The 22,461-nt window shown below is 36.1% G+C and overlaps 1 protein-coding gene across 1 annotated transcript; it reads right to left on the reverse strand.

Moving 5' to 3' along the window:
• Positions 1–10,652: 10,652 nt before the first annotated feature.
• On the reverse strand, positions 10,653–11,733 carry LOC105215459 (uncharacterized). Its single transcript, XM_011189385.3, has 2 exons — positions 11,467–11,733; positions 10,653–11,363 (listed from the first exon to the last, which is right to left on the reverse strand). The coding sequence occupies exons 1-2, from the start codon at positions 11,716–11,718 to the stop codon at positions 10,920–10,922; spliced, it is 696 nt and encodes a 231-aa protein (XP_011187687.2). The 5' UTR covers positions 11,719–11,733; the 3' UTR covers positions 10,653–10,919.
• Between the last annotated feature and the right edge of the window lie 10,728 nt (positions 11,734–22,461).

Below are 22,461 nucleotides of genomic sequence, written 5' to 3' on the forward strand. Positions count from 1 at the left end.
TTTCGAAGTTTTTTGGTGTACTTTCAACTATATTTTAAGATTTTTATTTTACAAAAATTTTGAAAAATAAAGGAGATATGGGTTGTCTTGGGAGGTGCCAAAAAAAATTAAAAAAAGTTCCCCAACATGATTCCGGCGAATGAGTAATTGAAACACAAATTTTGTCAGGTTATTAAAGTTGAATATATTCCCTATACAATGACCTACGATTATTGAAAAATATCAAACATTAACAAAATGGCGTAGTTCTTAAAAAACATTTCGATTTTTTAGGTAAAAAATGGTCGTTTTTTAAATGCCAAATTGACAAATCAAAAAGACATTGTATAGTAAATATATTCAAGAAGAAGATATATATATAGGTCATTGTATAGTAAATAGATTCAAGAACATTCAGTTTAAATTTAAAGTTGATCGGTCAATATCTCGTTGAGTTATGATGTCAGTAATTTTGTGAAAAGTCGTTTCGAGAAAAACGCGTTTAAGGTTTCGACTATAGCGGCTTATACCTGTGAGCGATTGCTTTTTAGAACGCTGCCATTCAAAAACTATTCAAGATACGACCTTACTGCTTACACAGGATATTTTTGAAATTATAAACTATCGAATAAGCAAAAAAAAAATGATTTTTTGAAAATGTCATACCGGCATACCCCATTAAAGGAAAAAAGCTATATTGCTGATTGCCGATTCGCTTTGAGAAAACGCGAATAACTTATTTGTTCTATCTACATATATCTTATAATAATAATTTTTTAGTTCTGAATATTAATTAAATCAATAAACAACTTCATATTTACAAATGAATTGAGTTGTTTACTTATTTTGTGATGTTATTTGTCTTTGTTTTTAATTTTTTACTATACTAATTTACTAAATAAAGTTGTTGATGAAAGAATCGGCATCGGCCAAAATTTTGGACACTAGATGCCACAGCTCAAATACAGTATTTGTGTAAAGATTTATTACTATCTTCATTGGATCCTAATGTATATATTATAAAGTGAACGAATCATATGGAATTCAAAATTGAGTAATATGGAAAGTAGGAGTGGTTGTGAAGCGATTTCGCTCATTTTTGATCCGTACCATCCGGAAGTCAATAAAATATTATATACTAGTGGGCTTAGTTGGTGACGCCACGCCCATTTTCCATTTTTTTTTTAAGTCTGCAACTTTCTTCTGCCATTTCTCTTGTAAAATTTAGTGTTTCTAAGGTTTTTCATTAGAGAGTTAACGCACGCTCATGAATATTTTCGGCAATAAATTAATGGAATTTCAAACTGATTGAAAGCGTATGTAAGAAGTTGTGTGCGCAAAAAATAGATGAAATGAAAATATCAAAAAAATATCAGCATACATTTACCCATATAAAAACATATGTATATTTACCATTCGCTCAACATGTGTTCGGCACAAAGCTTTTAAAAATTGTTGATTTTTAATTTCGATTGGCAAATATTGCATTTTTCGGCGTAAATGGAAAATCAGCAAAATGTTATAAACCATAAAGCAACGCATTTTGCACACTTCTGCGCTACTCTTTGAGTACAACAAGTGAAGTTTAAAATAACAATAACAATAATAAATATATATTGCGCAATTTTTTTGTTAATTTTCTACAATATTTATTCTTTAAACAATTCAAAATGTATAAAAAAATGTTAGAATTGCAGAGCACTTAATAGCCGGCTTTATTTTATTGTTGACATTCATAAGCTTTCATAACTCTAGTGGAAAAGTGAAAAAACACGCACACACGCACACATACAGCACTGAGTCAATATGCAAATGCCGCTGAGTTGTTAGTTCATATTTTGCAGTGAAATGTTTCCAGGGAAAAAAACTCAATTGCATTGCTGCTATATAAACAAGTAACTGACATGTGAGGTCATTTATCAACATGTGCGGGTGTACAAAAATATTTATTTATGCTATAAATTTATTTGTTTGTATATATGTATGTATGTATGTGTATTTAAGCGCATTTGTTATACTCGTACTCTTGTTATTTTTTATTATTTGAGATTTTTTCAATTCCATTTTTGTTTTCTATTTATTATACTCATACTTGTCATGGAGTAATTGATTCGATTGACATGTGGCAGCAGTTGTGTCGTATAGTGACCCCCACTGCACTGTTTTAGTCGCAAAGAATTTGAATAAATAAACCGATTCAAATGTCAAAGATGGCATTTGGAAATATTTCAATAAACTAGTTTGCAATTCAAGTTTGGTGTTTATGCTATGTATCTGTATCGATTGTTGGATTCGGAAGATTGACCCAGTAGTCGACATTTTTGAGCGTTCTGGACGGTCTAACCTCGAAATAGTGTGGTGTGTTTGAGCGAAAACTAACAGAACAGTATAGAAAATTCTTTCATTAAGAATACGTCTTTATAGCGACCCATTTAACCTTTCCGAATTCGGAGTCAGTGGCCTGAACTTTCAGAGCGCTACCTCTAATTTATGGTCGGCTCATTTCTGGCTGAATGGCTTCGTCAGTAAGCAAAATATGCGTTATTGGTTAGGCAGCAATCCACACGTACTCCTTTAGTCATCATTGTATCTCGAAAAAATTACGGTCTGGCGACGTCATTGGACCGTACTTCTTCTATGATTATCAAGACCGGCACGGTACTGTGAATACCGCTCAATGATAACCGAATATTTTTGGCCAGAATTGGATGATATGGACTTGGACAATATGTGGTTCCAACAGGACGGCACCACAAGCCACACAGCGAATTTCACAATCGACTTATTAAAACCAAAGTTTGGTGAACGTGTTATCTCACGAAATAGCCCAGTCAATCGACCGCCTCGGTCATGCATAGATGAACTTCGCATGAATACCGAACGTGAAATTGCAGCAGTATCGCCCGATTTATACTTGAAAACCGTCGAAAATTGGGTTCAGCGTCTGGACTTCTGCAAGCGTGTCCGTGATGGCCATGCAAAAGAAATCGAGTTTCATACATAATCGGCAACGTACCTTCACAGGAATAAAGAATTTCGTTGTTTTATTAAGAAAAATAACTTTTGTAGCGCTCTTATTGAAGAACTCTTTACCCCTTTGCAAGATTTATCTTCCCTTTATTGAAATGTTTTATACCACACACTGCGCACATGAAGAGATAAACATTTTGACAGCCACCAATTGTCAAAAAGAAAGTGAATCACAAAAACCTCGAAATGTTGTATGTCATATCTTGGGTATACCGAGCGAATTGGCTCTCAAGTTCCTTAGTCGACTTCCGCTGCGAGGATCAGTTTCGAAACCCAGACAAGAAAGGCAGAGCCAGTTTTATCTATACAAAAATAATATTTGGAAAGTATACCTAATAGAAAAGTAAGACGCTGTCGGATCCGAATAGGGTTAGATCGGAAGTTCTTAAACTAGCTGAAAGTTTAAATTTATTTGATTCGACCATGGTTTAAAGCTGTATTTGGCGAAAAAAGCTTGTTATTTCAGTTTTCGAGAAGTAGTAATAAACTCTAACATCATCATACCCGTCACTTGTCATTTTTAAAAAAGTTTTATTTAAACCTACTGCTACTTAAAACCATCCTAAACTATTTAATATAGAGTTATGATCCTTTCCTGATGAAATTACTTTTAGAATCAAACTTTCAGCTTTTCAAGAGTATCTAACATTTGACATTTTACTCAAAATTCGCTTATTTATAACCACATTTGCGGGATTAAGAAGGCACACAGACACATTACGTTCAAGCACATTTCAATCTTAATTGCAATACTAAATGTAAAATAGCTGGCCCCATGATGTATGCCGGCACTCTATGCGAACTCAACTATGCATGAAGGCGTCGCGAATCGCTTTTGCCAGGTATACACATAATGTGCGCCGGAATGAACCTGAGTACTGAATACTGTACATATGTACATGAGTATGTGTGTTTAGCAATGCAAAGCTTGTGTAAGCCATGTTTTCAACACACACATACACACATGCATTTGCATGCGCCTCGTGGCTAACGATGAAAAGCCCGATAACAAGCTGGCTGGCCAACTCATTGGCATGTGTGAGGGTTAGTAGGAAAAAATGGGCAAATTTAAAGCTTACTTGTAGTGATTATGTATATGTACATACGTTAGGATAGTACGTTAGTCGTTAGGACCGACTCCTTTGAGTTCCATTTTGTCAGAGAAAACTTCTCTAGTTGAAGAAAACACAGAAATGTACTAGTATTTTGACTCCTAGTCAGATTTTAACCCCAGCTAATCTCAAGGACTAGAACTAAATTTGTATTTCGGTTTCTTCCTTCAAACTTTTTTTAAATAACAATATGTAAAATTGTCGCTGTTGCAGATCCTGCAATTTTTCAACAATCCAAGCCATGCACATCCCAAAATATAGGCACAATAGCTTTGCCAGAAAGTTCCCTAGATTCGCTTTGGATTCGATTCATGGATCCCGTAGTGAAATGACAAAATGCCCAAGACGTTCGTTCGTTTTCTACAATTAAATTAGCAAAGGTCTCTGTGAACTTCATTTTACGTTCAACCAAAACCAGGTTTTTGTTTTGGAATTAAAGGTTCTACTTCTTGACTGGCGTAGACATCGCGGTTATAGCCGAGTCCACAACACCGCGCCATTCATTCCTCCTGCCGGCAGTCTGGCACATATTGGTAATACCGAGTGAAGCCAGATCCTTCTCCATCTGGTTCTTCCAACGGAGTGGAGGTCTTCCTGTTCCTCGGCTTCCTTCAGCGGGTAGTGCATCGAACACTTTAGAGCTGGAGCACTTTCGTCCATTCGAACAACATGACCTAGCCAGCGTAACCGCTGTCTTTTTATTCGCTGAACTATTTAACACGTTCAGCTCACCGTTCCATCGTCTGCGGTATTCGCCGTTGCCAATGTTCAGAGGACCATAAATCTTCCGCAAAACCTTTCTCTCGAAAATCCCAAGAGTCGTCTCATCGGATGTTATCATCGACTCCACGACTTGTGGAGTTTGATTTTGGTTCGTCGAGAGAGGACTTCACTTTTCAATGGCCTATTCAGTCCGAAGTAGCACCTGTTGGCAAGACTGATTCTGCGTTGGATTTCCAGGCTGACATTGTTATTGCTGTTAATACTGGTTCCCAGATAAATGAAAAAATCTACAACTTCAAAGTTAACATTGTCAACAATGGGAGCCAATATGCGAATGCGCTGACTGTTTGTTTGGTGACAGGAGATATTTCGTCTTGTCTTTGTTAACCACCAGATCCATACGCTTCGCTTCCATATTAAATTAGGTCCATATTCCTACTGGGTCCTCACGGCCACTACGGCATGCACTGTGCACAGCGAAATAAAGAAATACAAATGAAATACGACAAAATTGAAAAATCCTTCAACAGGAAACTGCAAGCTTGTACCGTTGGTTGTTGTAGTTGTAGCGTTTGGTGTGCATACAGCAATTTCTATTCAGCCATTCAACTGGTTGGTGGCGCTGCTTTATGGTCGTTTTGTTGCCCATTATTGCTTAGCCCGAGTAAATTTCATTGATGATCGCGGAGTAAATTGCATTTGCGGTCAGTAAACTCAACACAGACACACACACGCAAATGCATACATACATACATATGAACCTGTATATATACAGCAGACATCAGCGCTGCTCACCTCATTTTCAAGCATTTTTGTTTCTGTTTTTTGAGGTCAAGCCAACATCGAGCAACCGCTGCAACTCACTCCCCGCGCTCGCAATCTTACTTTCATTCGTTCCATTTCGTTGAATATGCGGGCATTTTCAATTTCAATACAACATTACGGTTTTTAGGTTTGGTCAAACTCGAATTTCATTTGCGCACGGCGGTGCAATCGGTCTGTTTCTATGTGTGTGTGTGTGCATAACTGTATTTATACTGTTAACTGATTTTCACATTATTCCAATCGTAGTTTGTAGTGTATGTATGTATGTAGTTGTGCGAATTTATTTTGCCGGACTTGGGTAGCGGTCCGTTAAGCGGTTAGTTGGCCGCACATTCGTTTAGTTTCAATTGCCATTATGGTGCTAATAGGAGTGGCAATGGCCAGCAGCAATATATGTAGGTACGTCGTATCTAGTTGGGAGTCCTGCTTTAGCTCATTGAATGATGTTGCTGCTGAATGATTTTTGCTCGCACGCAAGCCCCCATGCCACACCCACTGATACGGGGTTGCTTAAAGAGATTTTAATTTTTGGTTTGCTTACTTTATTGCATTGCCATTTGTAGTTGTCTGCGCTGGAAATGCTTCATTTTATTTTCTTTTACGCTTCTTTGTGTGTTTGCTAACCGCTGAAGTAACCAATGCGCTTCGTTAAGGAGTATTTTTGGTTTTTAATTTGAATTATTTCTAGTTTTTCTTTTAAAAATCATATTTTCTTTACAGCAATTGAAACTCCTTCAAAATACAGGGTGGGCATCCTTTTTGTCGATTGTTAAACCGTTAATAAGATTGCGGGATCCATAACTGTTTGGAGAGTCTCAGCGTTATAGTAAAGATATCTCGATCCCGATCGGTTATAGTCCGAGAGCTTCATCAAACAACCTCACAAAAAAAGATCATGGCCCGTCAAGATCACTGCTTTTTGATATAAGACGTCAAAGGACGTATTTGAGAAACCATTGACCGCAAGGCCCTTACCATACATTTGTAATCAGAGGGAGTTAGTTAACATTAATCAATATATGACCCAGGAATGTAGTTTTCGTAAATGATGGTTACTTTTTGAACATGGAATGGTGTTCCAATAAATTCGAAAGGATTTGTTTTCAAAATTTGATAATATATATACAGTGTTGCTATTGTTTGACTCTTGACGTCTGTATCCCATGACTTTGTTACATAATCCATAATCCATAAGTGTAATATCATATTTTTTGTTCGCCTCCATACGATAAAGAGGGACTCTTTTCAATAGTAAAATTTTAAATTTTGGTTTATGCCCTGATCGAAAAGTTCGATTTATGGAAGGAAATTTAGCTTCTATTGCTTCTAATACATGTATATATTTGGAGTAAGAACCGTTTACGCGATTATAGGCAAATCCACCAGAGCGCAGAGGATGGAGTTCACGTAAGTGAGGAAAGTTTCTGACTGCCATTCCCTTGGAAGTGGCCAGAAACGATTCTTTTGCATATGACTCAAGCAGCTCACGATTTCCGGTTTTAAACCAACTATCCTCTGAGTAGTTTCGTTTGGAGGGGCGAGCTAAAGTGAGACGGAGAAACCCCTTCTGCAGTTGTGCGTAGGGTTTGGAACCCACCACATAAAAAACATCCAAAACGAAACTTTTCGGATTTCCTTATAGCTTCTTGAATTTACTTTATTTCACGACAATTTAATTACTATTAAATCTATTATTACTATTAAAAATTATTCTGAAAAATTGAATTCCGAACTCACGATACACAGTATGGCAGCCCCATACTCAGTACACTTGATTACTCATTTTCAAATCTACCATAAATATTTTTAAGTACCTAGTATATACCACTAGTAGTGTTGATTTCAGGTAAGCTTTTAATTAAATCAACAATAGCTGTATGCCGTTTCTAATTCGTACGTTGTTGTTGCCGTTGTGGTTCGCCGGTTTCATCTAATTCATTTCATTGCAATTTCATTTTTACACATTTCTTGGCTTTTCCATTTGTGTTTTTCATATTTTTGTCTTTTTCATACAGCGCCGAGCTAAGAAGAATCAAATTCTAATTTATTGCAACAATAAAAACCTGTTCTAACTGTTCTTTTTTAACTGCATTGCCAGGCAAAAGCCGCCTGCTGCAACGTTGTGATAAATAAGTTTTGATAATTCACAAAATATTGTGGTAATGCAAGCATTTCTCTCATTTCTCTCAAGCGAAAGAGATTAATAATTGCAAGTGCAGCAAGAAAAGCTTGGTGAGAATTAATTGTGTGCAACGGAAATACTAGGTAAACATACATACACATGAAGTTGTATATATTTATTTTGTGAAAATTGCCATTTTTTTAAGAAATACAAATAAATTTTCATTGAATTAAAAATGTTTAATATTTTTGATATGATGAATTTTGGTGGTTTTATTGTTATTGCAGTTTATAATAAATTAATTAAAATAATTTAAAAAGTAATCGAAATATAATATACCAATTTTGTGATTGCTGTTCTTTTGAGAGGTCGAAAGTATAATTTGTATTTACTCGCAGATGGCGCTGGTGTCGAAATGTAACTCGTATAGCCATTGTTTTGATGATCGCAGTCCGTCAATATCATACAAGACGATAGTAGACGTGCAAAAGAGGCAATTACAGACTGAAACACCAAAACTATTCACCATTTTAATGGTCATAAAGTTGATCGAGATATCTGACACTCTATAAACTATTAACGAAGAAGGTACAACAAAGTTCTGTGTTAAGGAAGGTTTCAAAATTTGAAAACAATTTTTTGTGTATTCATATAGCACTATGTATAAAATGTTATCCAAAAATATCAAATCAATCCGAGTAATTTTCTAAGAGACATACCCTTTGGAAGTTCCGCCCATCAGGTCACGTTAGTATGAATGTAAAACTTTAAATATAGTTTTGTTCACATAACGGTTGTTTGTAACACCCAAAACTAAACGTGTTAGATAACCCTATATACCAAAGTGATCAGGGTGAAGAGTGGAGTTCAAATCGGGATGGCTGTCCTTCCGTCCGTCCGTCTGTAAGCTGTAATTTGAGCAAAAATTAAGATTTCTTGTCACCATAAGAAAGTTGCTTTCGGAAATGGGCAAAATCAGACCACTGCCACGCCCACAAAATGGCGAAAACCGAAACACATAAAGTGTCATAACTAAGTCATAAATTAAGCTATCGAAGTAAAATATGATATGAAGGATGATCGCACTATGAAGGGGCATATGTGGATGTAAATATTTTTGGGAAGTGTGCGTGGCCCCGCCCCCTACAAAGTTTTTTGTATATATTTCGTAAACTACTAAAGCTATATCAAGGAAACTTTCTAGAGTCGTTTCTTTTAGGTACCACCTTATACAGTCCAAAAATGGAGGAAATCGGATTGTAATCACGCCCACCCCCCATACAAATGTTATGTTGAAAACTTCTAAAATATGCTTTAATTCAGAAAGAAAACCCACCAGAAATGTTAAATTTCATTATAAAGATGGTACAGAAGAACTGCACTCAAAATGGTATAAAAAAAATTAAATGGGCGTGGTTCCGCCCACTTATGGGTCAAAAACCATATCTCCGAAATTACTCGACCAATTTCAATGAAATTCGGTTTAATATCTGTTTGGCTTCCCAATGATATTCTGTGAAAATAGTTCAAAATGGTTCACAACCACGCCTACTTCCTATATACCAGAACTTTGAAGTCGATCTGAATCGTTTATTTTACAATTATTATAATTTTCTTTGCATTTCCGTTAATCTTAATATATTCTCTGAAAATTTGAAGTTGATCCGAGAAATACTTTTCGAGTTATTCGACAAATAACAAAGAGCGCTCAGGCACTCCCAAACGCTAGTGGGAAACTTTAAATGCGTTTCTCTCAAAACTATGTTTTTGAACTGGAGACAACTGTAACTCGAAAACCACTAAGTAGATTTTAATGAAATGTATGCAGCTTTTAGAATGCATAAATCAAAAACATCGATTTTTTTAGACCGTTTTTCTCGAAAATCTAGAAAACGATTTCCTGAGGCCGCCATTTTATTGATTTTTGAAAAAAAACTTCGATCAGGTCCAGGATTATCTATTTATAAAACTTATTTTTCTTATCCAATTGATTTTAGATGAATCTCCAGGGAATTATGATTGTCTATAACTTTGAAAATTAAAATTTTTTGTTTCAATTTTCATGACTTCAAGTCAAAACATTGTGTAATAATTACTTTTGTAAAATAAAATGATTTAATAGCAAAAAGAAAATACTGAAAATTCGCATTTTTTCGTGTCTCTGGCTACCCCTAACCTCTTAAGACGAAAAGAACCTCACACACAAGTCCAAAAACTGAACAACAACTACAAAAATAATAGTTAAAAAGCAAGGTACTGCATATTTACGAGCAACAGAATTCAACGTTAACTCAAAACTGTATTAAATGTGTAAACAACATTCCACGTTTACGAATCACAGCAAATAGTGGAGCAACAAATATTTTCTTCAGATTTACAAACAAGCACAATACTATCAATAGTGCATCGAGTTGCACACGGTAGTCGTCGAAATGGCAATTTATTATCATTTCCGATTGTGTTTAACCACAACCGAATACGCACCGGCAGCGAGCGCTATGTTTACGGCAAACTGTGGCAAGTCAAACACGGTGCATTTAAACACAACCGCAAGCGTAGTTTACGTGCAACATTTGTATTGCTTATTGTTGTGTGGCTTAATGTAACCAACGTGCTGTGGCTGTGGCATGTTGCATGTTGCTTGTGCAATGTCGAAACGTGAGTTATAGACAAATGCTGCGTTGTGGAGTTGGTTTTCTACCCGCTGCGATTTGTAAACTTTTGTATGGTGATATTAGGTGTTGTTGGTAGTGTTGTTGTAATCTTTGTGATTAAATTTTGAGAATGAAGGTAGAGTTTTATAGCTTTATGAGTTGCTAAAGACAGTAGTTAGGGGACATTTAATATAAAAAAATCAAATGTGACACTATTTATTTTGTAATTTTATTTATATTCAAAAAAAAATATTTTTCCAAGATTCATCGTCTAACGATCTTACAAAACCATTTCTCAAAAAAAAATATTTACACGAAATGTCTTCGAGTTTTTTATAAAATCTTCCAGTATCCACAGCTCACATATTTTTAGTACTCAGAGATTACGCGCCTAATTCTCTCAACCCTCTCTCACTCTCTCTTTCTCCATCTCTCTCTATCACAATCAGCGTTGCATTCCCCGCATGCAACATTTCACAGGAATCCAACTAATTTCAAGAGGCTCCACCAAAAGGCATGCCCTGCCACGCTACCCGCACCGCTATACGCCTGCCCTATCAGCAAGCCAAGTTGCTGCATAGCACGACCCAACTCCTCCGCGCCGCATTCCTTAAAACGCCAAATTTCATCCTTGCTGACGGCCAACTGTGCGCAATACTCGAACTGTTGCACCGCCTCGGCACGCACCGCTTCGCCCTCGGCGTGCATCTTCGCAGGCAACTTGTGTTGCAGCACATTATCGATTTTCAGTAACGCAGCGCTGGTGAACTGCTGCACCTCAGTGGCAATGATGAGCGCCTCATCCGGCGGTGGCACCACACTTGAGCCGCCGACAGTAGCAGCGGCAGCGGGATTCACGTACGTGTTGCTAGCAGCCGCTGCAGTTGCTGTGGCTGTGGCAGTGGCAGGCAACACACACTAGCGTGATTGGAAGAGAGCCAACAAAAAAAGTTAATTTCAAAAGAAATTGGAAAAGTTTTGTGAAAGCCAAAATTGCAGCTAATATTATGCACGCGCTTACCAATGACAGTACCGCAATTGCAATGCCAGTTGCTGTTGCCGTTGCAATGTTGCAAGCAAATAACGATTTGTCACACATGGTCACTAAATCAATTTCGAGTTTCGAGAATGCAGCACTTTTTGTAGTCTTCACTTTTTTCTTGTGTTTCTCTGTGGAATTCCTTTCCTGCTTCTGCAAGACTTTTGGCAGCAATGATTCTTTTTGCCCACAAGTGTCTTTTGAAATAGAGAAACTCTGCTTAAGCTTCGTCATTGCGAGTCTTCAAGATGTTTTCACCGTGTTTATCTGCACGTTGTTGACAATATATACACACACACACACACACGCAAATATGTAGACAACAGATAAGCGCTCTGCGTTGGGTCTGCTGATCTTAATTAGCATATTGTACTCACAAATATTTGTGTTTACTCCCACAGTGCGATAAGCAATAGGTGTGTGTAATTCCACATAAAAATTCGCTTATCTGTTTGCTCAGTTATATCAGCTTTGCTCCTTTGATCTCACAAATTTGTAAATATTTTTTCACGCAGTTCCATTAAGTTCCAACAACAACTTATACGTATACTATATAATGTGGTTATTGACTCATTGCGCGATAAGCTAGTGAATATTTTGGTTAGACGTATGCCAGTCTTTTAATATAAATTATATAGGGTTACACAATATGGGTGCGTCAGAAGTGATCCACTATGTATGGAAGACACATTTGTAAATGTTGACCTTGAAAGCTTATGTTTTTACAGTCGATTATGAGGTCGATTGCAACATATTAGCTTAGCCCTGGGACCTTACTGAAATACACTAAAATAAATTCAGATCAAAACACTTCACCTCGCCAGTATGTACAACCAGGTGACCAAAACCTCCAAGAATACAAAAACACAAACATTTTTTTAGTTATGATCTGGAATCTTATTAAAGGTACCTTATGTTGTTGGGGTCACTGAATGCGAATATGAGGTCCATTTTACCCCATCAGTTCAGCATTTTGGTTTCTCTCCCTACTCGGGGTTAGAGGGGTCACGGTTTAGGAATCCGGTGTCAATTTTTCAAATTTCAAAAATATTCAAAATCCAATATGAAAATGGACCTCGAATTCGGATTCAGCGACCCCAACACATATGGTACACATAGTAAGACCCACAAGTCATAACAAAAAAAAATTGTGAGTGCCTGTGTAACAAAACAATAATCACAACAATCGATCGTCTTGAATTCCGAGACCACAACCAACCAGTCAACCAACCAACCAGTCAAATCAAAGAGCCGAATAGCTAAAATGAATTTAAAAAATCCATAAAGACCTGTGCTCAATATTGAGCAGTTTTAATTAGACACCCTGTAGATGTGGTATTTTTTATATGACAACGAGAATGACATGAGGAAATGAAAGAAAGCTCTAATCTATATGGTAAGCATTTAATCTTGTTGTATGTATCATCAACTATGTTGAGAGTAGTTAAGATCTATAAAACTTCAATCCCCCTTCTTACTATATTATCATTCTTAACAAACAACCAATCAATGAGTCAATGGCATTTCCGACGGCATTATGGGGAGTTTGTTTAAAGATCCCGAACTTAAATTAGACTTCTGTACAGATTGAAATAATCAACTGTGATAGACATTCATCGTTAGGCCGTTAGTACCTAAGTATTACCGATTGGTCTTAATTTAAAACAGGCCCAGACGCAGGTCTATAGTTGACACTTTAAACGTGGTTTTCTCGAAACGAGACATTGACCGATCGACTTCAAATTTAAACTTCAAGCGAATCAATTTGGCGTTAAAAAAATACCATTTTTACCTAAAAAACGACATTTGTTTCAGATCTATTATGTCTGAAAAACTTCGAAACATTCGATTGGGTACTTTCTTTAAAAAGAATTCACGAAAATCGACTAATTTTGCATGGGTTTACATGGGTACAAGTAAGATAAGTTATGGTAAGGTAAAAAATGCTTATGAGTTCGTTCAAAACCTTCCATGCCGGCAGCGCAGTAAAAAATGGACGCTAGATGGAATAAATGAGGTTTTGTAGGGCTTCCCTAAAATTTTTTGGATTAAACCAGAAAACTATTAGGTCTACAGCTTTGCTTCCGCCGTTTTTTTTTTTTTTTTTTGTAAATTTAAGTTTTTTTTTGTATAAAAACGGTTACAAATGTCGATGAACCTCAACCGCACTTTTCTTGGAATTAAAAAATAAAAGCAAAATTTCCCGCAAATATCGAGAATTCGGCTCAAAAAGTGACATTTTCAGTTGAGAATAAGTTTGGGATGCAAACAGATCTCTACAAATATTTTGTTGGGTTAATGTTAACACAAATGTCCAAGATCGATATAAAAAAAACGATTTAATCGACCAGTGCTTGACCCTAAAGACATCTATTAGAAAAGGGCGGAAGCAAAGTTGTAGACCTATACTATTACCCTTAGATAGAAGACAGTAAGTACTGATTATTGAGAGATTTCGCTTTCAGAAAGTTATAATAAGTACAGGAAAAATAATAAGTAAGTGACGGAACTTCAGAACATTACTCCTGTAGGAGCCGATTCTGATTTGGAAGGAGTTCCAAAATTTTGTAAAATTAATCAAATTAAAGGTATTCGGCCTACTTACTGATGAAGTCATAGATCTAAAAGAGTGGAGAAACGAACAAACAACTGGTATAAATGCAATAGACTGTTCTAATCACGTAGAGACAGAATAGCAAGAGGTTTTAACATTTTGTACGGCATTTAACACCTCCGACTGGTTTTATTATTTTTTTTTTTTTTTCAAACAAAAGTTCGCTACATAAATAATTTGTGTGAATTAATTTCACTAAAAACTTTAATTGCCCAATTAACCGCTTAATATCGCTGTAATAAAATCTGAACTGGCACCAGCATAATTTAATTTAATCTAAGAGCAACAACAAAAACCGAAACGTGTCGAAGAACTTCTCGTAACTTGTCTTTGGCAAAACACTTCTAACGCCCACGAAAAAACTCGAGCAAAGCAAAAAACAACTACAACAGCCAACCACACACACACCCACAAAAGTGTGGCGAAAATTAGAGTAAAATGATAAATTCATAGCGCAGCAGAAGTGAAAACAAATTTAAATAATTTTAAAGTGACGAGATTGAATGGAAGTGTCAGAAAGAGTTATGACAGCTGGGAACTCGACATGTTTTGCCAACTGACATAATTTATGCAGCAGTTTTGACAAGAAATTACAAGAATGCGCGCATTTGTATGGCTCTGCAGTGGGTGTGGCAGCAGCGGGGGTGCTGTCATTGTAGCAAACCGCACAATTTATAATTTCAGTGCGAGGCATTGTATGAAAATTATTTTTATGCAGATTAATATGTAGACGCGTACATATGTATGCACAAAAGCCAACAACACTGTCAGCATTATGAATTGTAGTCACAATAAAAGTGACTATAAAATGAGTAGCAGAATATGTGGCGTTATAAAAAGAGCATTTGATGCAGAGGCGTGACAGAAAAGGGGGGTTCAACTAACACATCAGAAAGCCATTTCAGTTTGCCACACAGAAAACTATGAATATATGCATAATTATTTCGGTATTTCTGTATGTAAATGCTTAAAGTACGAGGATTGTTCGATAAGTTTGTGCATTTTTAAGTTGTCGGTGAACGAAAAATGCAACGCTGTGTATTTAATCTATAGTTTATTGAAAGTAAAGAAAAAATGTTACTGAAATGGTTATGTTAGGCCATTCCGTGCCACAAACAAGCTTTGGAAAACCACCAGTACAGGTCGTCTCACAATATTTTTGAGAAAAATATATGGAAATATTACAAAAATACCTGAAGACGTCAACATCGAAAGCAGTTATGTCAACCTTAACGACTTAAAGCTCCCTCATAATATAGTAAAGGAAAGCAAAGTGTGCATACCAAGGTTTTGACTTCTACGGATGTCTTAAATATGGCCACTAAAACTTTATTTCATAAAAACATAATATCTTAGCCCAAAAGTAAGCTCGAATTCTTCACATTCTCCAGTCCAGAGGAGTTTATGTTGAAAAACCTGGAAAAGTAACACATTGATAAGAGATTTGGTCCGCAGAGGAAAATCAAGCCGACGAAATAAACAGCTAACTTATGGTTCTAAAAGAAATCTATCAATTGTAAATCGTAAACATGAAAGGAAATGTCGGGGTTCACACTGGAACATAGGACTTCAGCTAGGTTTTCAATCTCACATGGTTCAGTACTGTTACGCCGTCCCAAACGATGTGATATCTGCATCTTCTGATTATTTTTGGTCGGCCGCGACTGCTGATTGCTTGTGGGTACCAGTCAAGCGCCAAGCTCGATATTTTATCGGGGGTCTTTCTCAAAGTATAGCCATTTTCTGTATGGGTTGTTTGGTTTGTATGGGTTAATCTTTCGTTGATCCCATCGTCCTATAGTCTCAATTAGTATGAACCAAAAAAGTTAGCCGAACATGAAGGTCTTCTTAATCGGAATGATTCCGGATTTATATGTGAATATGGTCTGTGTATTAAATACAATATTATCAAAAAAAAAAAAAAGGCGACAAACTTTTTCTTCCTTAGTATTCTAACGCACATGACCTGCGGTATTGTCAGAAGGAAAGTAATTAGAAATTTGACTAATTGATGTTCGAATGTTCAATGCAGGGTCCTGGGGTTTCAAGTCACATCCAAAAAGTGCTTTCATTTTGTTAAAGACTCTCCATGTGCCAAATATGCTCAGAAGCTTGACATTGTCTATTGAGGGCAGCGACCTGCTGTCAAGCCCACTATCAACCGAATCTAGCGACGCACTTAACTCAATCGTCTATGGCTGGACCGGTAATTATGTTTACAAAATCTTTGAAGCACATACATATGTATATTCGACGTTAGCCAGTACAATATAAACTACGAAAGTATAAATACTACGAAAGTATCTGTGTGTGTGTCTGATTTACATGCATGGCGTTGACAACAGGCTATTACGCTTTCCACTACTGTTGCTGGCGCTGATTTGGAGCTGTTGGCCATTTCGTGTGGCTCCATTTTTCCTGTCGCTTTGTTTTGCCTTAATTTGTTTACACAGCTTAGTTGGATGAGCTGTTGATGATTACTATTTTCTTTTTCTCTTGCTAATTTCTATTTCCTTTTGCAGTTGTTGCTTGTTGTGTTTGTTATATTTGTAGTCAGTTTCCCCTGAGTTGTTGGCAATTGTTTTGCTTTGTTGGGCAAAACTTTTGAATTATTATACAGTTAAAGACACGCATGCACAGTTGCGGTGTTATATATATGTACATACATACGTAGAACTGGAAACCCCGCTCTCGCACTCACTCACTCACTCGCTCGCTTGTAAAACAAGTGCAACTTTTAAAAATTCACACCAAAATGCTGGTGGAAAGTTTTAATCTTCGGGCGAATATTTCAATTAAGTGACAAAACTTTGCACTTGTCATTTGCCATTTGTTGTTGTTGTTGCTTTTGCTCCTGCTGCTGTTGTTGCGTCGTTCAGCCGTGTTCTGCCCGCTGCTGCCATTCAGCCTAAATGTATGCTACAAATAAACCTGCGCATTTCCATTCTCTAATTTCGCCTGCAGACAAAGTCTCAGTTCAACAACCGTTACGCTACTAGCTGAGCCGGTGTCATGCATACATACATACTCGTACGCGTGGGAATATGTTGCTATTATTGTTGTTGTTTCGTATGTTGCTCATACGCCTTGTCATCTAGTTACCACTTTTCAATTGTTGTTTTCAGTTTTCAGCGCTCTGCACTCGCCTTTGCTCTGGGTATTGCATGCCATTTCAGGGTGTGACCGCATTTAATTGGAAGTATTTTGCACTCGCACTTGATTATATTCAAATTGAAAGACTCCAACAAAAATAGAACTAAATCAAATGGAGTTTGTGAAGCTTGTAGGCGATGAGCGCCCAAGTGTGTTGGGCTTTGCTACAAGTTGCTGGTTGTGCCGGCGAAATATGCAAATAAACTTATGTTTGTATTTACTGTACTAAGCTGTTGCTATAGTTTGATGTTTTCCATTAGGGTGATCATTTTTTTTTTTTTTTTTTGTAAAAATTTTCAGTAATTTTAATCTAAACTAATATTATAAAACTGAAGAGTTTGTTTGTTTGTTTGAACGCGCCAATCTCCGAAACTACTGGTTCGAATTGAATAATTCTTTTTGTGTTCATCACGCTGCGAAGAAACAGTGGTAAATGTGTAAAAAACGGGGCAAATTATTTATCTTTAAGGGCTTCCGTTCGTTGCGCTGCGAAAGCGGTTCAAGATGCACAAAAGTTATGTATGAAAGAATTATTTCTCTTTTAATGATCTAAAAAAAAGTCCGTGAGTACCGTTTTTGTGATAACTAATTTGGTCGAAATTATTTGTTAGCGTTGTATTATATACTATATATGATGATTTTCGTTATTCTATTGGATTTTATGCCGAATATATGGGTCAAATTGTGTGATATCTTAATAAAATTACATCAATAAATTGCGAGAGTATAAAATGTTCGGTTGCCCCCGAACTTAGCCTTTCCTAATTTTTTTAGTATTGAAATATCCGTGGAAGTACAGGGAAAAAGTAAACAAATATTGAACATTTGCTAGAAAGATAATAATAAAAGAATTATATTTAAGTTGACAACAACGGCGGAACAGATAATATTGATTTTGGCAACAATATGAGATAAGTGCAATTCTCTAGACAGAACAATGAAAGATCTGTGGAATAATAATCGTCGCTTTGGTTGCACAATGATACCGTTAGCTGGCGATTTTCGACAAATTCTTCCTGTTATTCCAAAATCAACAGCGGCGGATGAATTGAATGTCTCAAGTCATAGTATTTGTGGCGGTACGTGAAAACCATATGATTGACCATTAATATGCGAGTGTTCCTGCAATAGGAAAGCACCACAGAAGAACTGTTAAAAATTGTACATTGACAAATTCCGGTTGATTTTTTCAATGGTTTGATATCAATTCCACCTGGCATTTGTCAATTCACTTCAACGAAAGACGAATGTATGTCTGTCAAAAATACCGATTTTGATGACTTAATCTATACGATTCAAGTCAAATTCAGGGAGATTTGTGTGTTGAATTTCTAAATTTTTTGGAGTTGGATTCGTCATTATTATGTAATTATGTCGAAACTGTGTAATTGAACCCTGATTGTGACGCAGCCATCGAATAATGTGATAGTTGCAAGAATTTTGAAAGGGACTTACAAGGGGCAGAATGCTTGATTCCACCAATTCCTCTGAGTTCCAACGATTTGCCATTTCAGTTCAAACGTATTAGTTTCCACTGAAACTTGCATTTGCGATGTCAATCAACAGGTCACACAGACAGTTGCTGGAAATGTGTGGCATAAATCTGAAAATGCCATATTTTTCATACGGTCAGCTATATGTGGAGTGTTCACGGGTTGAAAAACCATCTTCTCTGTACATTTACGCTCCGGAACAGAAAACAAAAAAATGTTGTTTATCAAGCTGCGATACATTGAAAAAAAAAAATTTAGAAAAATCGAAACTAAATGCTTTTCAATAAAATCTAAATTCGATTTTCTTTCCTTTTCAAAACAAATAATTTCACGCAGGGCAACGTCTGTGGGGTCAGCTAGTAAAATATAAAATAAAATTTTTTTCAAATGAAAGCTTTATGGAAGTTTAAATGCATTCTTCCGCATTGGAATTGCATACTGGAGATTTTGATAAATATGCCAAAAATTTTGTTTTGACCGATTTCCTAGCCAATAATGTGCGATTTGTAATAAAAAAAACTACCGTCATTCGAAAAAGGTTTCTTCCCATCAATCTTACAACAATATTTTTTTAGTTCATATTGTAATAAATATTGTATCCTATAAATGTTCCACCCTAATAATAACAACTTCTTAGCTATTTAGCCCACTAAAGCCCAAATAATTCAGATTAAACAAAAAAACAGGCCAGTTAAATTTGTACATCCTATGAAGCTGTGGTACCAAATGATATTACTAACCCCTTGATGATCGAAAAAAATTAAAATTACTTTAATATGTAAATGTTAGAGCCTATAAACTTGAAATCTCGAAAGACACCACAGGCACGCCCACAAAATAGCGAAAACCGAAAACACATAAAGTGCCATAACTAAGACATAAATGAAGCTATGAAAGTAAAATTTGGTACTAAGGAAAAGGAGAGTGGGTGTGGCCCCACCCCCAAATAGGTTTTTTGTATATATCTTGCAAATTACTCAATCTCTATGAACCAAACTTACTAATCACATTTACTTTTAGGATCCCATGAAAATAGGTAAAATCGGATAATAACCACGCCCACCTTCCATACAAAGGCTATGTTGAAAATTCCTAAAAATGAAATACAGAACAAATGACAGAGGAACGCTGCACTCATATATTTTTAAAAAATTAAAAAGGGCCTGGCGTCACTTACTCATGGTCAAAAACCATATCCCGGAACCATATCTATCAGAGAACTGCAAAAATCACTATTTTCTTGATTTACTCATACACGAACTTTTACATTCAACTCAACTCACTGAAAAAAACAGAGTGATGAGTAAAAATCAACTCAATTTGCCGTACACATCATTCTTTGGATTTTGAGTCCTCGGTTCAAAATTTCTCACTCAATTCAACTCACTGAACAAAAGTCAGCGTTCAATAAAATGAGCCTGTGTTGACGAAAGCATCATTCGGTTCAATTTGAGTTGATCGATTATGAGTAAACAATTAGTGACAAGACGTCACGATGTGAGCGTTACGATTGCATGTACCGTAACAATTTCTATGCAGTTTGTTGTTGTAGCTTGTCTTGTTCTTCTTCTCACATTTCATCTGTGCAGAAAAAGTGCCGCTTGCTGCGCGCATGAGTAAAATCATACGAGTTGATTTTTGCGAGTTGAGTGTTGTTCTTGTTCAAAACAATGATTGTTGAACCGAATGAGCAAGCGCCCGAAATCATTATATTGAACACGAGCCGAACAAACTCGGAGTGAAACAAAAAATCGCACACAGACGAGTGAATTTAAAATCAACAACGAAAATGTGAGCTCAGGCAAGTTTGATCGGCTGATCCGAACAGTGTGATTATTCGGCTGTTGAGCGCGTACGAATGTTTTTCTTTCAGCAAATGCCGTTCTCTGATATCTATTTTCAACGAAATTAGGTAAATAATATTTTCTTGACATCCTGATGTTACCAGTAAAAAATCGACGAAATCGGCTTACAACCACGCCTACTTCCCATATAATGCCATTTTGAATTCCGTCTCATTCCTTCACTTTATAATTGTATATACATTAAGAACCAATGAGGATAGCGGAAGAAAACTTTACACAAATACTGTATTTCAGTTGTGGCATAGTTTATGGAAAAATTGACGAAATCGGACTATAACTTAATTAGGCGCCGTATATCGGCCCTGAAGAACTCAGTGTCTAAGGGTAATTTAACCTTTTAAATGTGATTTGGAGGGATTTTTTCTTCTGATAGTGTGTCTCTGCACCAGAAATGATTGAAATCGGGAGCGTATAGTCTTAAATACAGTATATCATGCTACTGAAAATGAGAGAAATCGGTTCAAGAATTACACAGTTATTCTAGTGGACCTAATCCCAATTATTTAGGTCAAATTGCATGTTATCTTAATAAAACTACATCAATAAATTGCGAGAGTATAAAATGTTCGGTTACATCAGAACTTAGCCTTCCCTTACTTGTTTTAACTTAACATTTTTTTAAGCAAATGTATAATCGCCAACAAGGGGTTAATTAATAAGCAGAAACCCCTTTATCATCTATTATAAGTTCAAATTAAAAATTAATCAATTAAAAGTTCGCAAAATTTGTTCAGAGCACCCAAATAGTTTCCAGACAGATTAATGATTTTTGCTGGGCAAATTGGTCAACATTTCAGCTTGTGGTCAATTTATTTACCAAAAATGAAAAAAAATAAATAAATTTATGAAATAAAATATTTTGCAATAAATTTTTGAGAGAAATTCATGCAATAATAATAAAATTTAGGGATATTTCTTTAAAAAGCTCATATCAACTTACCGGCATTTGCTTATGTTTATTTAAAAAAAGTCCTTTTTTCATTTCTACTCAATCAATATTTGATTTATCTAATCAGGTGATCGTAAATCTCCGAGGCAAACAAATTAGTTTCCCCAAGTTGCAATTACCAATGCAGCATAAGGAATGGCAGCCAAATTACAGCAATTTAATGTGAATTTTCCAAACAAAATGATTGCAAGCACGTGCAGTTATACAACAGCCTACATACAGACATAGCAATACACGCACAATATTGGTATGTATGTGTGTGTGTGTGCTCTTTGCAACTAGGCATTGACTGTTGCACTTTCGTTTGGCGCAGCGGTCAAGCGTCATTGCACACACGAGTGCTGCTGCATTAACCCGGTAGTATCTAGTATGAGCACAAATTTTCTTTAATTAGGATTTTTTTTTCAAACTTAACACTTTTAAAAACCTAGGCTCAAACTTGGCGTCCAGTTGGATATTGGAAAGTTCAATTTAAAATTTTAGAAGTTTTATGAAATAATTTTACCGGAAACTCAGTACCATGGTCACTTAGATCCATCAAACATGATAGAGTAAATCAAGATTGTGTGTTCGAGACTTGGTACGATAGCTTTTACTGTGTTTTTTGACGACTCGGTCCGAGTCAGAGTCCGTAAAAGCCTCTGACTATGACGATTTTTGATCCACCACCACATAGTAGGTATATGAGTAATATAAATAGAGATGAGGGTCTAAATTCGAAAGAGCTCATTAAAAAGTAGTCTTCGGAGGAAACTTCAAAATTGTAGGTCTCTTGACAAATAGGTTGCAGAAACTCGGTCAAACATCTAGGAGAGGTTTTAGAGTCAGTAATATAAAATATAGATTAGTTAGATATAAGGTAAAGTATAAATAAACAAGTAAGGAAAGGCTAAGTTCGGGTGC

Source organism: Zeugodacus cucurbitae, chromosome 2 (genome assembly GCF_028554725.1).
Source record: "Zeugodacus cucurbitae isolate PBARC_wt_2022May chromosome 2, idZeuCucr1.2, whole genome shotgun sequence".
Taxonomy (NCBI): Eukaryota; Metazoa; Arthropoda; class Insecta; order Diptera; family Tephritidae; genus Zeugodacus; species Zeugodacus cucurbitae.